Source organism: Chanodichthys erythropterus, chromosome 6 (assembly GCF_024489055.1).
Source record: "Chanodichthys erythropterus isolate Z2021 chromosome 6, ASM2448905v1, whole genome shotgun sequence".
Taxonomy (NCBI): domain Eukaryota; kingdom Metazoa; phylum Chordata; class Actinopteri; order Cypriniformes; family Xenocyprididae; genus Chanodichthys; species Chanodichthys erythropterus.
Window position 1 is genome coordinate 9,871,951 of NC_090226.1, and position 21,929 is coordinate 9,893,879.

The 21,929-nt window shown below is 36.1% G+C and overlaps 2 protein-coding genes across 3 annotated transcripts; both read right to left on the bottom strand.

The window, feature by feature from the left end:
- Window positions 1-341: 341 nt before the first annotated feature.
- ppef1 (protein phosphatase, EF-hand calcium binding domain 1) lies at window positions 342-12,730 on the bottom strand. 2 transcript variants are annotated; one of them, XM_067387217.1, is made up of 17 exons: window positions 12,676-12,730; window positions 12,399-12,431; window positions 9,511-9,638; window positions 9,343-9,403; window positions 5,886-6,055; window positions 5,069-5,183; window positions 4,578-4,624; window positions 4,239-4,405; window positions 4,004-4,040; window positions 3,109-3,258; window positions 2,470-2,844; window positions 1,747-1,932; window positions 1,281-1,423; window positions 1,067-1,173; window positions 822-985; window positions 634-718; window positions 342-541 (listed from the first exon to the last, which is right to left on the bottom strand). In XM_067387217.1, exons 1-17 carry the CDS (start codon window positions 12,728-12,730, stop codon window positions 342-344), a joined length of 2,223 nt encoding a protein of 740 aa, XP_067243318.1. The 2 variants fall into 2 exon arrangements, with proteins under 2 accessions (XP_067243318.1, XP_067243319.1); XM_067387218.1 differs by lacking the exon at window positions 12,399-12,431.
- A 4,803-nt stretch (window positions 12,731-17,533) lies between these two features.
- Window positions 17,534-21,216, bottom strand: rs1a (retinoschisin 1a). The gene is made up of 6 exons (XM_067387219.1): window positions 21,162-21,216; window positions 20,882-20,907; window positions 20,681-20,804; window positions 19,065-19,206; window positions 17,879-18,074; window positions 17,534-17,686 (listed from the first exon to the last, which is right to left on the bottom strand). The coding sequence occupies exons 1-6, from the start codon at window positions 21,214-21,216 to the stop codon at window positions 17,534-17,536; spliced, it is 696 nt and encodes a 231-aa protein (XP_067243320.1).
- Between the last annotated feature and the right edge of the window lie 713 nt (window positions 21,217-21,929).

A 21,929-nucleotide genomic window follows, 5' to 3' on the forward strand; every position in this document is an offset into this window, starting at 1 on the left:
TACAACAGAAATGACTCATGACTCAAAGTGAAGTCACAATTATAGGGTTATGCACTGCCAAACAATTATTCTGCACTTGTGAATTATAGTGCTACACAATAGCTGTGACTGTATTTAATCTGTGTATTTTTCAGTATATTTTAACATTTTACTTCAAATTTATTTAGTAAAGTAAGCTTGAAACCTCTTACCTTTTATGAAAAATGCAAATCCTGGAAAATGATGTAAAATGACGTACTATGAGTAACTGCTTATTGCATCCATGAGATGTTAAAAAAATAAAGATGAAGTGCCAAAAATGATTTGGAATTCTGTCTTGTCTGTGATCTGATCAAGCAGAATTAACCCTGCTGCTGCTCTTTGACATCTAGTTTGTGCACCACCCTGAAAGCCTCCAGGAACTCATTAAAATCAATGCTGCCATCTTTGTTAAAGTCTATGCTTCGAGCCATGTCGTCTATCGCCTGGTCATTCACAGCGACCCCCAAATGAGAACTGAAGAGCTTCCAGGTCTGACGAAACTCCTCGATGGAAATCTGACCTGTGTGTAAGCGTGGAGAAGTGGGTTATAATTAGCATACAATAACCAGCATTATAATTTCATTAAACAGACAGGAAAAGTGTGACACCAACCTGAGTGATCCTTATCAATGATGTTAAATATTATCTCTAGGTCAGTTCTGTACCTATAAAGAGTTTCAGCCAAGTTTGGCGTTACCTAAAATCAAAAACAAAAAATCCAGTTCAAATGCTGAAAAAAAGATTTTGGTCATACCGTCAAACCTTACAGAAATAAAAAAAATATAGATTAAGATGTTGACCGGAGGGATGGGCTCTCCAGGGCTGATGTCTTCGAAACAAGATGCATACTCCACGTTGCCATCTGCACCAAGACGGGCCAGGCGTTGGCGCAGAGTTCTCCACGGCAAATCCAATCGCAGAACAGACTCCACCACCTGAGCCCACTCGCTAGTGGAGATGCGGCCTGTGAAAGACAGAAAACATCATTTTATTTTAGTAACATTTCAATTAAAATATAATATAATGTAATATAATACAATACAACCTGTGTTGTCTATGTCATACTGTTGAAAGGCAGCCATCAGCTCAGATCGGTGAGCATACAGCTTCTCTTTCAGAGCCCTGAGTGCTGAACCTTCTGCTACACGAACCCTAAAACAAATATGTTTGTTAGAAGGGACACTTCCTCAGAACCTGACACACATATTCATATACTCAACACCTATTTGTTATTGAAGGAGGTGAGTGAGTGAGAGTACCTCTGATGGAGGGTGAGTTTTCTGGTGCTTCGACTGACTTGATACTGGAAGAAGCGTGGGACAAGTTCAGGCCCCAGTTTGACATACGCTCCACGGTTACTGCCCTCTTCATAGTAGTTAGATGCAGAGAAAATTGTGATAACCTTTAATAAAAGGAAGACAACTGCTGAAAAAAAGGCTGGTACTAAAAATATAAGAGTTTAAAGACCACATGAGATCAAAACTGAAGTGTTGTGGTGTTTCATCCATGTCTGTTTGCTTTGAGGTCATCCATTTGCAAATGTACTGTTAAAAGAATATATTCGCAAATATTACCACCATTTTACAGGACTGTAACAGATCTTTTTTATAGGAAAATTGGATACATGCAAATATATGCATTTATAAAGAGAAATGCAGTACAAAAATATAAAAAGTGATGTTGGCATAATGACAAAATGGAGCATGTTTCAATGACCATGTTCACCTGACCATTGTGGCAGAGCTCATATCCCTCCTGTTTGCACTCATGTGACCTGATAAGCAGACAGAGGCCGTGTTTCTGCAGCAGCGTCTGGGTAACGTCCGGCCCAAAGTAAGAGCCTCCACCACGAAAAGAGTTCGGACTGCAGCCGTTCTGATTTTTAGGGTCACTCCAAAGGATATCAACAACCTGTATCAGACAAATTAAAACCACTGTTCAAAAATGCTATATAGTATAAAAATAAAACTCAAAGAACAGAATTTAGAATTGAGCATAACTAGAACATTCTATATATACACACACATTATAGAAATACTACAGACATTTCCATAACTTTCTATGACTTTTCCAGACCCGCACCATTTTGAAATTCCCTGATATTTCCAGGTTTTCCAGGACAGTGGAAACCCTGTATGATACAAGTTAACTTTATATTCCTTGGCTATGTGGTTCTTGATTTATGATTTCTAAGCACAAATCCCAAGCACCATGCTTTTATAATTCATAAACAACTTATTTTGTGGAAGTTCTATAGGTTGGTGTAAAATTCTTACATCTCAGAACAGTTTTAAATGACTGTTTTGACAAAGTGAGTCATATTATGTACCGGAGCTTTAAGCCAAATGGAGTTCCAAGGCAGAACGTTTTCACATCCAAGATAGAAGCTATTTGTCACACACTCTCACCAACAAAAACACTCATTTGTTGGGAACCATTTCAACTCACTTGCTGCCATTCCAGTTCTTCTCGGGGTGGCTCAGGGGGCTCTAGAGAGACAAAGGAGTCCAAGAAGGGCACCTGGAGCACATCCGTGGGGCTCGGCAGACTGGGGGAAGGAGGAGGTCGACGTGGAGTGTTCCGCGACGAGACACGGGGGGAGCACTTGGATGATGAGGAAGAAGAAGATGAGGATGAAGATGAGGAGCAGCTGCCCTGCTTGGTGAAATTCTTCTTCTTCCTGCGGGAGGCGCGGCTGGTGCGGCCTGAGGAGCGAGGGCTGTCCAACCTGGATCTGCCGCTGTGTCTGCTGCTGCTGCGACTGCAGGCGCGAACGTTGAGATGATCAATGCTGCGTTTGGGCAACCTGAGAGCAGACTTCACCTGCAAAGTAGACATACATGAAAGAGACATTCTGCTTATTAAAAGGATACTTACCAAATAAATAAATACATATTGAAATTATTTTATTATATAAGAAGAAAGAATATTAATCAGAAGATGAATAAAAGACCTGATTTATGGGTCTCAACTGTGCTCAAAAGGTTCATAAATAAATGGACGTGAGCTATAGATTTAAACCTAAATAATTATATTATGTAAGAAGAAAGACTATAAATCGATCAAAGACAATTAAAAAAAACCTACTTTATGCCTTTCAACAGTGCTCAGAAAGTCCAGATCAGTTTTGTCCGATATGCCACCATGAACAATAAGGACTTTGTTGTCGATGACAGTTGCAAGAGGAAGCAGGCTGAACACATCCTGAAGAAGTTGAAGGATTTCTCTGCCATGAGTCTATTGAAAGAGCAGGAAAAATTAATTAACATTCATTTAAATGTCCAGTAGGTGGCAGTAATGTCTAATATTCAGAAAACAGAGTCTTTAAGCAAAATCTATTAATATTAATATGTATAAATGTTTTGATTATAGGTATTTGTAAGTAATTAAGTAATTCAATTTAAAAGAATATATATATATATATATATATATATATATATATATATATATATATATATATATATATATATATATATATATATATATATATATATATATATATATATATATATACACACACTTTTAATACACACACACATATACATATATACATATATATATATATATATACATATATACACACACATTATATATATATATATATATATATATATATATAATATGTATATATGTGTGTGTGTATTAAAAGTGTATATTATATATATATATATATAGGTATATATGTATGTATATATGTCTAGGTATATATATATATGTATGTATATATGTCTACTTATAGGTAAGTATATGTAAGTAATTGCTATATATATATATATATATATATATATATATATATATATATATATATATATATATATATATATATATATATATATATATATATATATATATATATATATATATATATATATATATATATATATAGCAATTACTTACATATACTTACCTATAATCAAAATACTATTACACAACCTCTTTGTTTTGCATAAGACATCAAACTTAAGCACACATAAAAATCTACCTTGTACTTCTGCATGACTTCTCTTGTGAATCCGTATCTGCAAGAAAAAAATGTTTTTTTGTTTTTAATTCAGTTTGGAAAAAAAAAAAAAACAACTGAGGGCATCCAACTCGCGGTATACCATAAAAATTATGTTTTTCCCCACCAGAATGTATTGACCATGGAAGAGCTTTTGATTGGTTTATTAAAAGTCATGCCTTCAGTAATCCTTTGAATGGGTGATCTAGCATGTTACCTGAGGTTCATAATGTGGTCCTCATGGTTGCCTCTGTTCAGATGCATGTGGTCGGGGTAGAGCAGTAGGAAGGCAAACAAAATGATGATAATCTCTGTAGATTTCTTTCCTCGATCCACAAAGTCTCCATTGAATACGTAGGGGTTCTCAGCAGAGGGCAGACCGTTCTGAGTAATAAGGCAATACATCTTTATGTAATAAGTCACCAGTGATGCCCAAGTGGCTTTAATGAACTCATTCTCTGGCTTTGCTTAGGTGCATTACCCCTGCGCCACCAATATACTGAAATGCAATCACTAGAAATGATATTCTACGTCTAAACAATCAATCTGCATTTACCTTGTAAAATATAAGCAGTAAGTCATCCAGGCTACCATGCAGATCGCCTGTGTGAAAAAGAAAAGTCGGCATATAAAAGATGTTTATCATTCCAGGAAATAAAAATCAAATATTGGTATCAGGGATGAAAATATGCAAAATAGAAACCCTTTAAGTGGAATAACGTGATCTTTTAGAGTATTCCAAGATGGGAATTCAGTTATTCATGCATGCTTTTCTGTACTAATTGAATCTGGAGCGCTGTTGAGAATGAAATGGTGCAGGATGGCTGTGATGAGCCCATTGAGGTACAGTGAAGTGCTTTATGAAGTGCAAAATAAATAAGCACTCATTCATTCATGCTGTTATCACTTTCTTCCAAGCAAGAAATCCGAAAAATATTGCACATATCTCAAATGCACTGCTGCAACTTATCAGAGATGGATTCTTTAGAAATATCAATTATATTGAAATGACTATTCTAGTATTTTACCAAACACATAGCGTCTCACCACAGATAGTTATTTCTTTGGCATAAGATGTCGACAGGTATATGACATTTGGCATCTGTTTCAAGAACTTCTTTGTTTCATATAGTAACTGCAGCACATATTTCCCATGAAGAGTCTGAAATGAGATGTAATCATATATGTACATGTCAATGCATTATTAACTTGGTTTGCAGTTCCTAAAATAAACAGCCGAAAGTTTAGAATAGCAGACAAAGCTTTGAAGCTTTAGTTAAGCTTATGTTTATCAAAATATATTTTTAAAAATCATCTTGGAAAATAGGTTAATAAATATACACTTCCATTTAAAAGTTTGGGGTAATTGTAAACATATTACAAAAAATATAAATATTTAAAAATAAATCTATGAATTGATAAAAAAAAATCCTGAAAAAAAAGAAAAAAAAAATCTACCACTGTTTCCGCAAAAATATTAAGCAGTACATTGATAATGATTAAAAAATTCTTGAGCACAAAATCAGCATATTAGCATGATTTCCGAAGGGTCATGTGACACTGAAGACTGGAGTAATGACTGCTGAAAATTCATGAAAATTAATAAATTACATTTTAAAATACTCAAACAGAAAACTATTATTTTTATTATTTTAAATATACACCATCTACCTTGCACACACTGCAATGACCATTCAGTGTTAACATAAAAAAAAAGCATTCTGAGAAAATAAGGTACAATATAGCATATATAATTTAGCACAATTTGGAAAGCATTTAATGCTCGCTAGACAGAGATAAATAATGCACAAGATGATGTCTCATATTTTATCAGACGATTAGTGAAAGTTTTATGGTGTTGTACCTGCTCCTCTTTAAAGGCACTGAGCAGGGCATTAGTATCAGTCACGGTCAGGGGGAAGGAGAGACGAGGGCCGTTGTACGACTCCGGCACGACAATCTGCTCATGCTTCAACTGCCTGACCTCCTCAGTTAAAGGGTCAACCACAGAGTCCAGGAGGTGAGAGATCAAGTCTGGAGGAAACAGAACATGACCATATGGGAAGTATAAAAAGAAGAATCATATTAAACAAGTATCACATACAACTTATTTAGTACGAATTGGTGTAACAGCAAAGCAATCAATTTTCTGGTACTTGGATAGTGGAAAGTGCTATGGAAAATGCATTATCTCTGGAATTAGTCTTTTAGACAGATTCAGTGATAAAATTATTCCAACCAACCATTTAAAATTAAGTAGAAAAGGCAAAATGCCATTAAAAATAATGAAAAACCAAGAAGAAATAGTCGTTGTTGGTTACAGGACCCGAATCAACACACTTTCCCGTATAAAGTCATAAAAATTTTAACCATTAACATGTCATGTGAGAACTATCCATTAGTATAATCTGTTAAAACATAAGCCTGATAAATTAATGTAAATGTGAATCACGAAACACTCTGGAACATCAAAAGGTTTGTGTTATTGTTAAGCATGGCTGAGCATGTGGCAAAATGAGCACACAGGAACATCAATACAGGCAGACAGGCAATATCGGTTTCAGTTTTCAGTTATTAAATAAATGATTAATTCTCAACCTGGAGTCTATTATGAAAGGCCTATTTTGATTGCCCATCAAAATACCCAGCACACAGTGCCATAACACAATGTACCATACTTCAATTTGCATAGCGTCTGGCCCTGCACAGGGATTTGAGGACTGCTGACCCATTGTGTCATTCTTCAAAATGTAAATTTGCAGTGTTTCCCATGAATTTATGCAGCGAGACTTGAATTTCAGGAACAGATGTTTGTATTGAAGAGAGAGCAAATGCAGCATTATTTTTTCTAGCCTTGATTTAGCCAACATCTCCAGGAAATCATTCACTGCTTCTTTAGATTGCTACTGATAAATAAGCAATATTAAGCTCTATTTGGTTCCACATAAGGAGCTCTAGTACACTCCTGGGCAAAAAAATGGGCCAAGCACTAAACTTTTAATTGTCTTAACCACAAATTATTGGTAAAAAAAATTAGGAAATTAGCTAAATTCAAGCAAATGCAAAAAGCCATTATGGTCTCAGAAAACCTCAAAGACAGAATGATTTTTAGCAGAATATGGGAAGTTGTGTGTAGAGTGACGAATCACACTGAAACACGAGTTACATGGTGATGCTCCAGAGCGGTGTCTTTAAAAATTTGGTGAGAAATTTGCATCTCTACCACAGTGAAGCATGGATGAAAAGGAGTCATTGTGTGAGGATCCTTTTTAGCTGCTGGTATTGGTGAGCCTCACTGTGAAAAAATCATTTAATGCTTTGGAGTACCGGAGAATACTGCAGAATGATTTGCTTCCCACAACTGAGAAGTTATCCAAAGACTGATCAGTTGTTTTTCACAAAGACAATTCTCCTGCCCAAACTGCAAAGACAACTAAGTAGTGGCTTGAGAACAAGTCCATCAGGCTCATGTTTTGGCCTGGTCAGAGTCCAGATTTGACCCTATAGTGAATATTTGGTCTCACATTAAACTAACTGGTAGACATTTTTCAGCTACTGTTTGAAGCCATTAACACTGAATGGAAAAACACTGACTCTTCTTCTTATAAAAAGCTGTATGCAGGTTGGGGAAGGCTATTCCGTGTGAAGTTATTTTACAGTATTTTTGTGCAATTCTTGCTAATTTCCTGTCCAGTGATTTGTGATTAAAATGGTTAAGACCATTGAAAGACTGCTAAATATTTTGCCATTTTTGGCCCAATCTTTTTTTTTTCTTTTATGCCATCCAGGAGTGTACTATCTGCTAAAATGAGAAAGATATTTACATTTTGTAGTCTGTAATGCTGTGGCAGAACTTTCCTTTTAAGTATGTAGGTTCATAAGTGAGAGAGTGCAAAAATGCCCAGATATGGGATCAAGCCAATATTCAGGCACAGAAAAAAATCTTGCTAAAATCTGCTAAAGTTTTTTTTTTTTTTTTTTTTTTTCAGATTTTGGGTAAAAATCTGCAGATACAGTACCATTCAAAGGTCTGGGGTCAGTAAGACCGCACATAATTTTTTAAAAAATACTTTAATTCAGCAAGGATGCATTTAATTGATCAAAAGATATTTGTTACAAAATGCAGTCAAATGTTTTTTGAGTACCTAATTATCATATTACAATGATTTCTGAAGGATCATGTGACACTTGTATTCTGAAGTAACGGTTGCTGGAAATTCAGCTTTGCCATTGGAATAAATTACATTTTAAAATATCTGAAAATAGAAAACAGTTATTTCCAATTAAAAAATACTGTTTTTAATGTATTTGTGATCACCTAAATGCAGCCTTGGTGAGCATAAGAAACTTCTTTCTAAAACATTTTTTTTTTTTTTTAAATCTTGCCTTGTCTGCTTAGTGCACAGGACCAATACCACATGTTGAAGCTTTACTATAGCTGTGATTGCAGACCTTTCGATATTAAACCTGAGATACTGTACACTTTAACATACTTCCTAATTGACAACAGCCAAAGATTCTGGAGCCACAGAAACAAGAAGCTGAACATGATTACCTGACATGACTAGTCATGTGCACTCTCAGCCCACTCAATGGGAACTGATTAAATGCGGTTTTCTCCAAGGAAAGCCAATTTAGCATCATAACAGGCTGAAGCAAAGAATGTGAAGAATATACAATAGTGAAAAGAACATTCAGTTGGTCAAAACAACTCAGTGTACCCATGTTTTCAGTACCATTACGGTTCTTCAAAAACATTGTAAGAACATTCTATTCAGAGTTTCTCTCAAGCTTTTCCTACTGTATTCTCTGTGATCTTATTTGGGATCTCTGTGATCTAAAGATGGGACTAATTGTCTTCTGTAATTCTGCACTTTGGATAGCTGCCTGTGGAGGCTGGTTGCTGCATTTCTGGCTCTCTCTGCATTACCACAACTCAAAATGGGATCTCCCAAGGTTGCTAAGCAACTGTGTTTCCATATAGTGTGGTTTTGGAATCACTGAAAGGATAGGTGTGCAATCCTCAAGAGGGAGACTGTTTGATGCTAAGAGTACAAGGGGCTTTCCAAAGGTGTGTCGAGGGACTGCCAAATTCAGATGATGATGTGAAAATCACTAAATATAATTCTATTTGGCAATATCAAACCAATATAGCCTGACAAACCACCATGGCTCAACCAATAGTGAGTTCAGGGGACTGTTTGTCCAACCAATAACAAATGGTGGAGTTTGAATTGTTTACACAGCTGGATTTGGTGATGCAAAAATGACACATTTTAGCTTTAAAGAAAGAAGCTTTATATACAAAAACACTTCATTACCTGGTCCATTCCCATTTATCTGTGTGAAGTTGTCCAACATGAAACTGAAGAAACTGGAGAGCTGTAAAAATCAAAAAGATGCAAACTTGAGTCAAAATGAACCATCCAATCATCTTGCAGAAAAGCAGAGTTTTAACGTGGCCATGAGAACGAAGTGTTTTTTTTTACCTGTAGCTGGTCCTGTTCCCCTGCATACTCAATGGACTGAAAGATGTTCCATGTATAGCGTCTTCTCATCTCCAGGCGAGCAACATAGCGTCTGTACCAACGCTGGATGAGTATGGCAGCTTTTATGGCTAAATATGTTAAGAACACACAAAGAAGTGGCTGATATAAACAATCCTTGAAGCCATAGTTGTGTAACCACAGTTTTAAGACAAAGATTAATTGGGAAGAGAAATGCCAGCAATGGTGGTTTTCAATGCACCACATGTGCACATTTGTAAAAGCAAATACTTGTAGCTGATTGGTGTGTTCTAATAAGGACAAATCACTAATTTCTACCTGCATCTATGCATACTTCCCTACTTAAAGGGATAATTCACCCAAAATCGATTTACTCACCTTCAAGCCATCCTAGGTGTGTGTATCTTCTTTCAGACAAACACAATCAGAGTGACATTAAAACACATCCTGGCTATTCCAAGCTTTATAATGGTAGTAATTGGGGCGTTGTATTTTGAAGCCCAAAAAAGTGCATCCATCCATCATAAAAGTAATCCACACAGCTCCAGGGATTTAATAAAGGTCTTCTGAAGCGAATCAATAGATTTTGTAAGAAAAATATTTATATTTATACTTTATCCCCCAGTTTCACAGGCAAGGCTTAAGTTAGTCCTAGACTAAAATGAATATTTGAGCTGTTTTGACTGTATTTAACTTGCACTGACATACCTTAAAATATGTCAGTGCCATTGATTTGTGTAAACCAGTACATTTATAAAAGCTACTTAAATACGCTAATTGAACTAGGCCCTAATCTGGCTTAGTCTAAGCCTTGTCTGTGAAACCAGGCCTATAAACAAAACACCGGACACAAATTAGAAGTGTAAAATGAGAATTTTTAAAAAGAAATGCCGGAGGATTTCAATATAAGAGAAGGAGCTTGAGTTTGTTGCACAGCCCTATTTGTTTCGTTGGGTCATACGTTGGGTCAGAGGTTTCTCTTTTCCCGCAACTCGATTTGCATTCGGCCGTTTGCCGGAAGCTTTTTATAAAGTTTAAATATCAATATTTTTCTTACAAAATCACATCGCTTCACTTCAGAAGACCTTTGTTATAGATTACTTTTATGATAGATGGATGGAAGTTTTTTGGGCTTCAAAATACAATGCCCCATTCACTACCATTATAAAGCTTGGAAGAGTCAGGATATTTTTTAATATAACTCTGATTGTGATCGTCTGAAAGAAGATATACACCTAGGATGGCTTGAGGGTGAGTAAACATGGGATAATTTTCATTTTTGGTTGAACTATCCCTTTAATATGCAAAAAGCGATATTGGGTCTCATTCATGAAACACGAGCAGAACGAATGTTTGTGTAAATCGTGTGTAAAGTGGTTCTGGCGTAAATTTTCGGATTCATTAAAATGTTCGTATTTTCCAAATGTTAGTTGGTACGAAAGAAATCTACACCTGCTCCCAGCCACGCGTAAATAGTGCATTTAACATCCGAACGTTTTGCTCATTAATAAGGTTGCATTTTAATTTACCTTAATAAGGTACATATTTACACAGCATTTTGAAAAAATATTATATATAGTAATTACATACGTTTTTTACTTTTACTTTTATTGTGAGAGCCAGTAATAGCGTCTGCAAACGGAGCACTTTAATCAAATAATTAATTGATTTCAATAGGGCTGGGCAAACTAATGGCCCCCTTAATTGTTATGGAAATTGTTTCCTATAAAATGGCCAAAATCCTTCGTTTGGTGTCATAATAAGATGACCATATATGGTTGTCAGTTGGATTTAATGGGTGGGGTTTATGGTAGTTGAGAATGAGCGTGCACGCGCGTCCCATTTACGACTGATTGGAATTCATTAACACACACATTTCACTATCACTTCTGACATTTACGAAGTATTAGTGAATCAGGAGAAGAGTTTTCGGGAAGGTCTCTTTACGCGCAAATCACTCACATATTTACTCGTATATTTACGAATGTTTCATGAATGAGACCCAATATGTCTACATATGCAGTAGGCATGAGACAAGACCCAGGATCATCTACTACATGCTCTGAGATTTGTAAGTGTGTAACCACTGGACACTTTGCTATTTTTTTAGTATAAGTGCTTTGGTATAAAGAAAAGTGCTCCTCATGGTTAAATTATACTTGTTATATATATTATTTTTGAGAACATAAAGGTCAAAGGACAACGTCAACAGATGTAGTATGTCCATGAAAGATTTAGAAATTTCTTGATTGCACATATACAGAGAAATTAAAGATGATTGAAACCAGTCCACCATAGCAACCCTGCAAAGATGTACTGTACTGTTGCTACAGCTGATTCTCATTTGTCTTATCAAGTTATTCACGTTACCATGCTAACATCATCCTTTAATGCACATACAGCTCTTGGTACAGGGACACTTGCATCTCTTCCAGAACACTTGAGTGCAAAGACTGTGCTAAAAATAAACCTTGTCTCAGGGGGTTCATATCACAGGTGCTAATTAAAGAAGTGCAAGGAGCAGTTAAGGAGAAAGAACACAATACAGCCATCAGAGACTAGGCTTTGCTCAAGAGTACACACCCATAGAGAAATTATGAGCTGCGTTTGAGAAGGATGGAAGAATTGCTCATTCGTTTATTTAATCTAAATGATCACACTCGTGGGTTTGTGCAAACTGGATTTAAACCTGACAAAAGTCATGCTGGCTATTACTTTACCTCAAAAAATATGGTAAACCATCTCGTTCTTTTAAAAGTATGTAAACATTTCTACATTGCCGAAATCGTGCTTTCATGGCAACTAGTACTTCTCTATAGCCACAAATGGGACACAGACAGTGATGACAGATGCTGAAGAAAGTGCCTTACTCAGAGCTGGGCTGGGCTGCTTGATGGAGCCATCTGTGTGAGAGGTGATTAAATTAAATTGAGTAATTTGAGTAAAACCTTGGGGGTGGAAAAAAAAAAACAGGAAAATATGGATAGAACTGGGGACTAAATGCAATGCAAGCACTGCAATATTTTTCAACAAATAAATAATGCAAACTTGTTGAAACCGGGGTTGTTGCAAAGGGGAGAGGAAAAAGGGGTTAAACTTATATTGCAAATGACTTTAAAGCAATAGGGATAGAGAATCAATATTTACCCGTTTCTGAGGGACGTGTTTGGTTCTCAACGGCAATGGATGTGCCGCATCCCATGATGGTACTGCTTGCTTCTGGTCATCAATCTCTGAAATTCTTGAGGTTCTCTTCTTCATTTAGTATCCAGAAATGCCTGTGCAAAGACATAATACAGAATAATTGTTAATGAAATAGCTTAAACTTCATCTGCACCAAGACTTTAACATATTCAGGTTTGGGGGTAACAAATGCAATAGTTTCACAGTTACAAAAAGAAAAAAAGAAAAAAAAAAGTTGAAAAATACATTTTAATTGAATACAAATTTTAGTATTGAAAAGATGCATCCTCATGGCTATTGTTACCACTAATAAGAAAACAGACTTAATATTTAATTTCAGTGCTGTTTTGATGTTCATGATGAAGTGAAATGGCATTAGAAAAAAAGCAGTACTGTTTGGAACTAATCCAGCATCACAATAATGTGTCTCTGTAGAATAAAGCAACAAAAGATACTTACTGCAAATCATGCTGGACTTTAATCTGTGCCCTGAAGAGCCTTTCAAAAGGCCCTTTTAACACTGATCAATCTCTGGGAGCGGGCACAGGGAGAGAGAGGTAGACTGTTGATTGTCATCTTCACAGCGTTATAATAGATTAATAATATTAATAATAATAATAATATTAATAATAATAAGTAATTATAGTTGACTGAAGTTCTGTCTCACCAAAGATGCTTAATATTTTTAAGTTACGCGAAACTCTTAAATAGGTATTTAAAAACATTATGAACAGTATTTATTCCTTAGCAACAAAAAAGGAAGAACAAAAACGCAGGAATAGGAACGCAGGAACATAACAACGCATAGGAAACGACATGCACTAGTTACCTTTCCGTTGTCCATCATTCAGTACGACACGCATATACGTTGAGAAATTAGGGTGGCATAAGACGTTTATGATGAACAACATTCTTCTTCTTCTAGTGTTTAATGGCGGTTGGCAGACCAACTTAAAAAAAAAAAATCAAACATTCATTTCCGAATGTGGAGGAACAAACACCACAGGTGTCAGATGAGGCTAGCTTGCATGAAACGCCGAGGCGGTTTTGTTTGACGATGTGAGAGCACCTCTCGCTGACTCGTGAGTCTAGTGAGGGGGGTTTGATTCACCCCGGTGACTCGAATCATTTGGATCAGTTCAGTAAAAAGAGTCGTTCACGGATCAGTTGCGACGAACACGGTGTATTTTTGAGTAGTAAATAAATCATTGAATTGACAATAGCTGAATATGTTGTCGAGCCATAGAAAAATACAGTATTAAGTCTAATAATAGTATGAAAATATCCTTCTCATTTTAATTATGTGTGGTCATCAGTTGTGTTTACAATTTCATCTTTCACCTTTTTTCTAACCAGGTTGTGAACGAGATTGATTCAGGTGACGAAAAGAAAAAAACGTTCTGTCTGTCTGTACGAATTCGTTTACGGTCAATTCAGTCTCACCTTAAAGGGTTAGTTCACCCAAAAATAAAAATGTCATTATTACTCACCCTCATGTCGTTCTACACCCGTAAGACCTTCGTTCAAGGTCCAAGGTACTAAAAACATATTTGAAACGGTTCATGCGAGTTCAGTGGTTAATATAAAGTGAAGAGTACTTTTTGTGCGGCAAAAAAAACAAACTAACTTTTCAACAATATAGTGATGGGCCGATTTCAAAACACTGCTTCAGAGCTTTACGAATCGAATCAGTGATTCGGAGTCAAAATCACGTGATTTAGCAGTTTAGCCGTTTGATTGGTGATCCGAATCACTAATTTGAAACAAAAGATTCAAAGCTCCCATTTTTAATAATAATCCATCTCACGTGAGAAGTCTGGTCTTGCATGCGTGATATCGCGTTTTTTCCTTGTCACATCTCGCGTGTGTTTGGTTGTGAAACGTAGTTTGTGTGCCAGACAGAGTTGTCAGCGATTCTTCCTATTGTAAAGTCATGCAGTGTGAAACCTTCTTTCGCCGATCCATTGTGCAGTGTGAACACAGCAGCGACTGATGGGCAAGATAGTCATGCAGTGTGAAAAGAACAGTGACCCGACTACTTTGAAAATCGTGCAGTCTGAACTCGGCTTAAGACCTTCGTTCATCTTCGGAACACAAGATATTTTAGTTGAAATCCGTGAGGCCTTCATAGGGAGCAATGACACTTCTCTCAAGATCCAGAAAGGTATTAAAAACATTTAAATCAGTTCATGCAAGTACAGTGGTTCAATATTAATATTATAAAGTACTGCTTCAGAGCATAAATGAATCAGTGTATCGAATCATGAGCCAGATCGCGTGTCAAACTGCCAACGGCTGAAATCACGTGACTTTGGCGCTCCGAACATCAGATTTGATACGTTGATTCATTTATGATCCGATGCTTCCTGAAGCAATGTTTTGAAATCGGCCATCACTAAATAAGTCGTTATTTTGTTTTGTTTTTTGGCACACCAAAAATATTCTCGTCGCTTTATAATATTAATACTGAACCACTGTACTGTACGCACATGAACCGATTTAAATACGTTTTTCGTACCTTTATGGATCTTGAGAGGAAGTGTCATTGCTCCATATGCAGGCCTCACGGATCCATCGGATTTCAACTAAAATATCTTAATTTGTGTTCCGAAGATTAACGAAGGTCTTACGGGTGTGGAATGGCATGAGGGCAAGTAATAAATGACAGTTTTCATTTTTGGGCGAACTAACCCTTTAACAGCTCACATTCAAATTCTATTGGTTTGTCAATCTTTGACGACAGGAAGTTAGTCACGCTATTTAAAAAGGTAGATAGAGACTCTACACGTGAAATTAAGCAAAATGATTTTATTATTTCAACAAATAAATATTTACAAAATCAACTAAAATAGTTATATACATTAAAAGCTTCAACTAAAAAGATCCAAGGTTCAGGCGCCAGCCAGCGCAGCGGGATTTCTGCGGCGTCTCAGTTGATTCCAGGCCTCCAGAATCTCCCTCCGCGTCACGATTCTGTGGCGGCTGAAACAGGAGAGACGCGCGGCCTCTGACCCCACTCTCTGCAGCAAATATCTGCTTACGCCCCTGGACTCATGGACGCTTCTTACTGCTGACTGGAATTAAGTTGTTTTATGTGCAGTTATTTCAGGTAAATTTTCAACGAATGTTTAGTTATTTGTGGACCTATAAAACATACCTGTTGTCGGGCCGTGTACATGAACGCAGCGTGTCCTCTGGTTCTTGATATGGAGCTTCTAGATGCAGTGCACCGCTTGCTTTTAAGACCAGGCGCTTTCATGACGGATAGGGCAGAGAGTATACAACAGTCGCTGAAGCGAAACTACAATTTAAAGTATTTGAAATCAGTCCCCTAATGACTAACAAGCAGGTGCATGCCTTCTCAATTTGACGTGAGCGCATGCGCAGTGGGTAAAATAATAATTTAACTAGAAATGGCTTCCACTGAAAGCGCAATTTACCTTTGCAGCCATGAACCTTATCTTAATCTCATTTCAGCACTTTTTTTTTTTAAGTACAAAAGTACAATTAGACCACTGGGTTTAAATGACACCTTTCGAAAAGGGGCTAAACACTATGAGGGCATTCAGTAAAATGACATTTTAAACATCTTTATTTTTCAACATCACTTTTTTATTACAATTAAATTATATGTTTATATTATATAGCAGCGAATTATTAAAGATTATAAAAAAATGCATAAAATATGATGCAAATGTTGCATATCAGGGTCATTCCACTAAATCGGTGCCTTTTCAACTTTGAAAAAATTAAAAAATAAAATTTTTAATTTTTAAAAAAATTATATCTATGAAATGAAGATAACTTAAAATGACAAGAAATTGTATTGTGCCATTTCAGGCTATATAATTTTTTATTTTATTACTACTTTTCTTCCTCATGGTTTGATATTTTTGTCAACCCTGTTACAGACATAATCATCACTATATACTACAGTTTTAATTAGAACTATGTAATAGTTTTTACATATATGAGCAGTATTTTTGTCCCTTTTTTCACTGGGGTTGTTTAAAATTTGTTTTTGTTTTTTAAACAAATCTTATATTTGTCATTCAGATGACCAAAAACATCCTAATTTTGAAGGCTGATCAGCTGTCAATTAAGAAAAAATATATAATTTACAAGAGAGATATTAAAAGAAGGGCAAATGCTTATTTCCCCTAATAATATATTGTATGTTGTTCCCATTCATATACATTTTTATATATTGACAATTTTTATGTATATTTATTATTGATTTCTATAGTATCCAAATGAACTGTTGGACATACACAATGCACAGAGAGAGACATTCTTTATTCAAGGTTGTGGTTTCTCAGGTAAGCCACAAATACAATTAATCAATATAGGCTCACAAAAAGGAATTGGACATAACAGTGGGAATAAAATACCCTACATCACCATCACAAACCACATCAGATCACACAATAACAACATTCAGTACAACTCCACAAGATCTCACCACCTCTCTCCAGATAAGCTAACCTCTGGTTTAGCCATATTACCAAAGTTGCTGCCTCTGGCCTGAGCTTGCACCAGGTACCCTCTTTTATATCTGATTTGCCAAAGCAAAAAAAAACATTTTTATACATAAATCGAATACAAAATGACAGGGAAAAAAATGTAAAGAGAAAAGGAAAACATCTTTAGCACAAATAAATGTAACTAACACAATCTACTGATAATTTCCTCCTTGAAAATACCATAAAATAGAAACAAGTGCAGTGAGTTTATGCAGTGATGTTCACTTTGGCATGTTGTGATACAAGAAAGGGGGCAGTACAGGAAATAGTTGGGTATGGCTTTGCTGGAGTGTTCCAGATCAGGTGCATTTATTCGTGCATAATAGCAGCTCCAAACGGATGGCGATGCGAGTGTGCCAGCCAAGAGGGATGATACGGATGTAACGTGCTACGATAGGTGGACGCAGCAGGTTCTGGACTGTGGAAGAACGGTCAGAGTTTCCATAGAACACCTGAGGAAAAACAAGTAAGTGTAGAAAACATAAAACCATGGACTAGACTGAATTAGATACTTCAGTGCCATCTTTACAAGTTGCAATACTATAATTACAGTGACAATAATTATTTAATCCTTCAAATAAATAGGCAAAGTGATTTTTGTCTTGAACCCTCATTATTCCAGAATGGGCTGTTTGTCTTCTTACCCTGTTGTTTCCAGTTTGGTCCTTATAGTAGATCCAGTTGAGTTTCTCATTGGTGCGGTACTGCACAGAGTACTTGGTAACCCACTCATCAGAGTCACAGCGCCCCTGGGTCAGGATCCCAGAAACCACTTTGACCGCCTTCAGGTCAATCTGAAGCCACTGGTTAGTATCCTGGAACTTAGACAGCCAGGCACAGCTGGGACATATAGTCAAAGTCTCTTTAATAGCGAAATCTCTAAAACTGCTGGTCAACAGTATGTTTCAATAAGTATAGCATTCAAACGTTTGGGGTCTAAAGATTTTTTTAATGTCTTTTATGCAAACCAAAGCTTATAATATTGTGAAATATTATTGCAATTTAAAATAACTGTTTTCTGTTTTAATATATTTTAAATGTATTTTAATTCTTTGATGTCAAAGCTGAATTTTCAGCATCATTACTCCAGTCTTCAGTGTCACATGATCCTTCAGAAATCATGATTTGGTGCTCAAGAAACATTTATTATTATTATCTCTTATTATATAATTATTATTATATCTTGAAAACAGTTGTGCTGCTTAATATTTATATATAAAGGATTTTTGATCATTAGAAAGGTCATTATATAACAGCATTTATTTGCAATAGATTTTTTTTTTTTTTTTTAAATGTCTTTACTGTCACTTTGGATCAATGGAATGCATACTTGCTGAATAAAAGTATTAATTTCTTTAAAAAAAATCTTACTGACTCCAAACTTTTGAACAGTAGTGTAAGTAAACATTTATTTATATAGCACTTTTTAAAACAACTAAATGGATGGAAATAAATTGCATAAAACATGGTAGACCATTCACCTAATGTAGTTTGCACTTAGTACACTGAAAAAAAAATTTCACAAATATTTACAAAGAAACAGCAAGTAACACATTGAATTAAATGTGAAATTTTAAAGTATAAAGACTGAAATAGTATTTTCTTGTAAAAAAGTAATCCAATGATCTTTGTTTTATTTATAACCGCAAAATATAAGGATTTAGTATTTAGATTGTTTTTACTTCAATTTTTAACAAAGTTAAATTGTTTGAGGAACATGTGAAATCAGCAGTAAAAAGTTTATTTAACTGTATTTTATTCAATTTTACTGAAAAGATAAGACTTTCTTTCTTACAGCCACCATACTGAGCAGTATTTCAGAGAACTCACCCAAATCCTTGGCTGTTGAGCCTTGCCTTGCTTGCAATCCAGGAGGAGAACCAGCCTGTGTACTGGTCTTCATTAGAGCAGCTCATCTGATCTGAAGTCACAGATCCTGCCTCAAAACCCAGGGGCTTATGGTAGGGACACTCTGGACAGTAAATTAAGAATAGTTTTCTTTGCATATAATTTGAAGTGAAATTATAAATATGCATCGGCTCAGTTCAGGCTTTCTGACTTTGAATCAGTAAAACGTGGACAGGCTCATTCAACAAGAGCCTGCAGGATGTCCGACATGTCTGACAGAGGGCTTAATGAAACATTAGTCATGCGATCAGAGAGATTTCTTTGTCCGGCTGTTATAAAAAGGGAAATGGACAAAGCGTTAATCTGGCAGCTCTGTAATTCTGTGCTTCCACTCGTGACTTTACAATCCCAAAAGCTTTAGTTCCCCATAGTGAAAGATCAACATCCATTAAGACTTAAGTTGACAGATGGTCACGTTCCACACTTAAGCTCCAGTCCTACATCAATGTTTTTATATAACAGTCCCTCTTTTCAAGGATATAGGATACTCTTTTCGACATACCCTCCTCTGGTTTTGATTTGAATGAAATCAGATGAAAGTAAAAGGCATTCTGATTGAGAAATCATGAACTTTGATCTGAATTTCTTCTTTTTCAGAGAAAAAGTGTCTTTAAAAATGTCTGCAAAAGTCAACACTTAAAAGGGACAATTAACTCAAAAATCTTTAATCTACTCGCCCTCAAGTTGTTCCAATTTTGTTCAACAAGTTTCTTTGTTCTGCTGTACACAAAGGAAGATATTTGGAAGAATGTTTGTAACCAAGCACATCTCGCCCCCCAGCAGAACAAAGAAATTTATTCAGGTTTGGAACAACTTGAGGGGGAGTAAATGATGACAGAATTTTCATTTTTGGGTAAACTATCCCTCTAAGGGTCAACATAATGGGACTATGAACCTGCATCCTGTCCATCACTGTGATTCTTAAGCCTTTCATTTATTTTTTCATCTCAACTTTCCTCCTTTTCATTTGATTCTAACACATAATTCCCAGAAGACTCAGAACACAAGCTGGTCTGTGTTAATGGAGCATGTCTGCCCTGTGGTGGTGTGCCAATGGGATGCGGTGATGGCACACATGGCCCAGGTGAAGCTGCAACCAAATGATTAATGACTTTTTGCACCGCTGCAGGCGGGGGCTTGTCCGGGAGCCAGCTCATTCACACATGTCCTGCCTTCTGTTTCCAAAGGGCACCAGCTAGTGCTAACTAATCCATCCATCTCAATTCCCAAAGAGTAATGTTAGCGCAAAGCCCCATTCAGAAGTTTCACTCTCCTGACAAATCGAGCATTTCAGTGGTATTTGATTCACAATTCACCCAGTTAACTGTCCTATTTAGGTAATGAAGGAAAATGATTCATTATATATTTGTTTGACACACGTTTTGAACCAAAACACTTCATAGTGGCAGAGCCGAGATCATTCAAAACTAGGACAAATGATGAGAAGTCTACAAAACAATCACATTAGTGCTTATTACATTCTATTAAATGCTTTTTTTTCTCTCCCATATTTCATTCAGACCGTTTTTCTTTCTTACCTGGCATGCAGTCCATCTCCTGCGCCCAACTTGATGAAGAACCCTTGGAAAGCAGTTTGCTAGAAGATTCATCGCAGTCACACTTGCAGGTTTTCTCAGCCCATGTGTCGTTGCCCTCGCCATCCTAAGCACATATCAACATAGTTATCAATATCTTGTCTTTTAATTGCCTTTATGCCAATATCAAATGTTTTTAATTACCTCTTGCGCTTGTAACCCAACAAAACCTGGGAAAATGTGGAAGAGTAAAAGACTTTTATTATCTCATTAGGCTAAATGAACTGTTAATACAGGCTGAATAGAATTTACTAAGATTTAAATTCACATTATACAACTATAATTCACAATCATTTTTCTTTATATATTTAGTTTAGCATATTTTTCAGTGTTTATTTGATTTAAATCTGATGCACTTTTTAAAAATGTAATCATTTTCTGTGAAATTAATTTCTGCTAATTTAGTGAAAATAATGGAACATACCTTCCGACACCAGCAGGATGGCTAACAGTAACGTGTTCTGCAGTCTGTACTCCATGATGGTTTATTTTTCGAGTGGTGGACCACCGCACTGATATTAAAGGGGCTGGATTACTGTAATCCACGGAGCACTAATGGCCTTATCTAATGCCCTTTATCTCAAAGCTCCTCCCTTTACTGTTAAAAGCTAGTTTGAAATTGTTCACATCCTAGTCCGACCATTGTCTGTTAAAAAAGAGAGAAATAGCCAAACGATCCCAGATTATAAAGCCGGACGATCACCTTCTGTGACCCAGTTAATGGTTCAATGCATACAATTAACTCAATTCAACTTCCCTGGCAATCTGTTGATGCAAATCACTACATACAATATGCCATTTCATGGAGAGGCAAGTCGAAGGCTGGTTTCTTTCTTTTCAGTGTCGTTTTTCTTCTGTAATTGCTGCGATAAATTATCCATTTATTATTTACCGGCCTCCATTGTTTTGTGTCGGTGTTTGCAATGAAATGATGCATGCTAGAACATAGTTGGGTAGACATTGTTTTAATTGTTATTAATTACAGCGGAATATACATTATAAACGCTGTTGGAGTCAGACATGCCTGGACTTAAATCAAACAACGTTAGGGTGCTGTTTCCCACTTGTACCCTAAAGAGAACACACAGACAAATAGTCTTCACAAAAGACATAGACAAAGTGCTGAGTGAGTGGTGATGATTATGTTCGAGCTAAATGTTGTGCATTGGTGATGAAAAAGTTATAAGCAAAT

What these genes read in the sequence shown, in the direction of transcription:
- rs1a (XM_067387219.1), bottom strand. Translation starts at nt 21,216, where the DNA reads ATGGAGTACAGACTGCAGAACACGTTACTGTTAGCCATCCTGCTGGTG. An exon ending in TTGGGTTACAAGCGCAAGAG is followed by an intron (nt 20,805 to 20,881) that starts GTAATTAAAAAC and finishes ATATGTGCTTAG; the next exon opens with GATGGCGAGGGCAACGACAC. An exon ending in CTCAACAGCCAAGGATTTGG is followed by an intron (nt 18,075 to 19,064) that starts GTGAGTTCTCTG and finishes TATATGTCCCAG; the next exon opens with CTGTGCCTGGCTGTCTAAGT.
- ppef1 (XM_067387217.1), bottom strand. Translation starts at nt 12,730, where the DNA reads ATGGGATGCGGCACATCCATTGCCGTTGAGAACCAAACACGTCCCTCA. An exon ending in GATAAATGGGAATGGACCAG is followed by an intron (nt 6,056 to 9,342) that starts GTAATGAAGTGT and finishes TGTTTCCTCCAG; the next exon opens with ACTTGATCTCTCACCTCCTG. An exon ending in AAGAACTGGAATGGCAGCAA is followed by an intron (nt 1,933 to 2,469) that starts GTGAGTTGAAAT and finishes TGTCTGATACAG; the next exon opens with GTTGTTGATATCCTTTGGAG.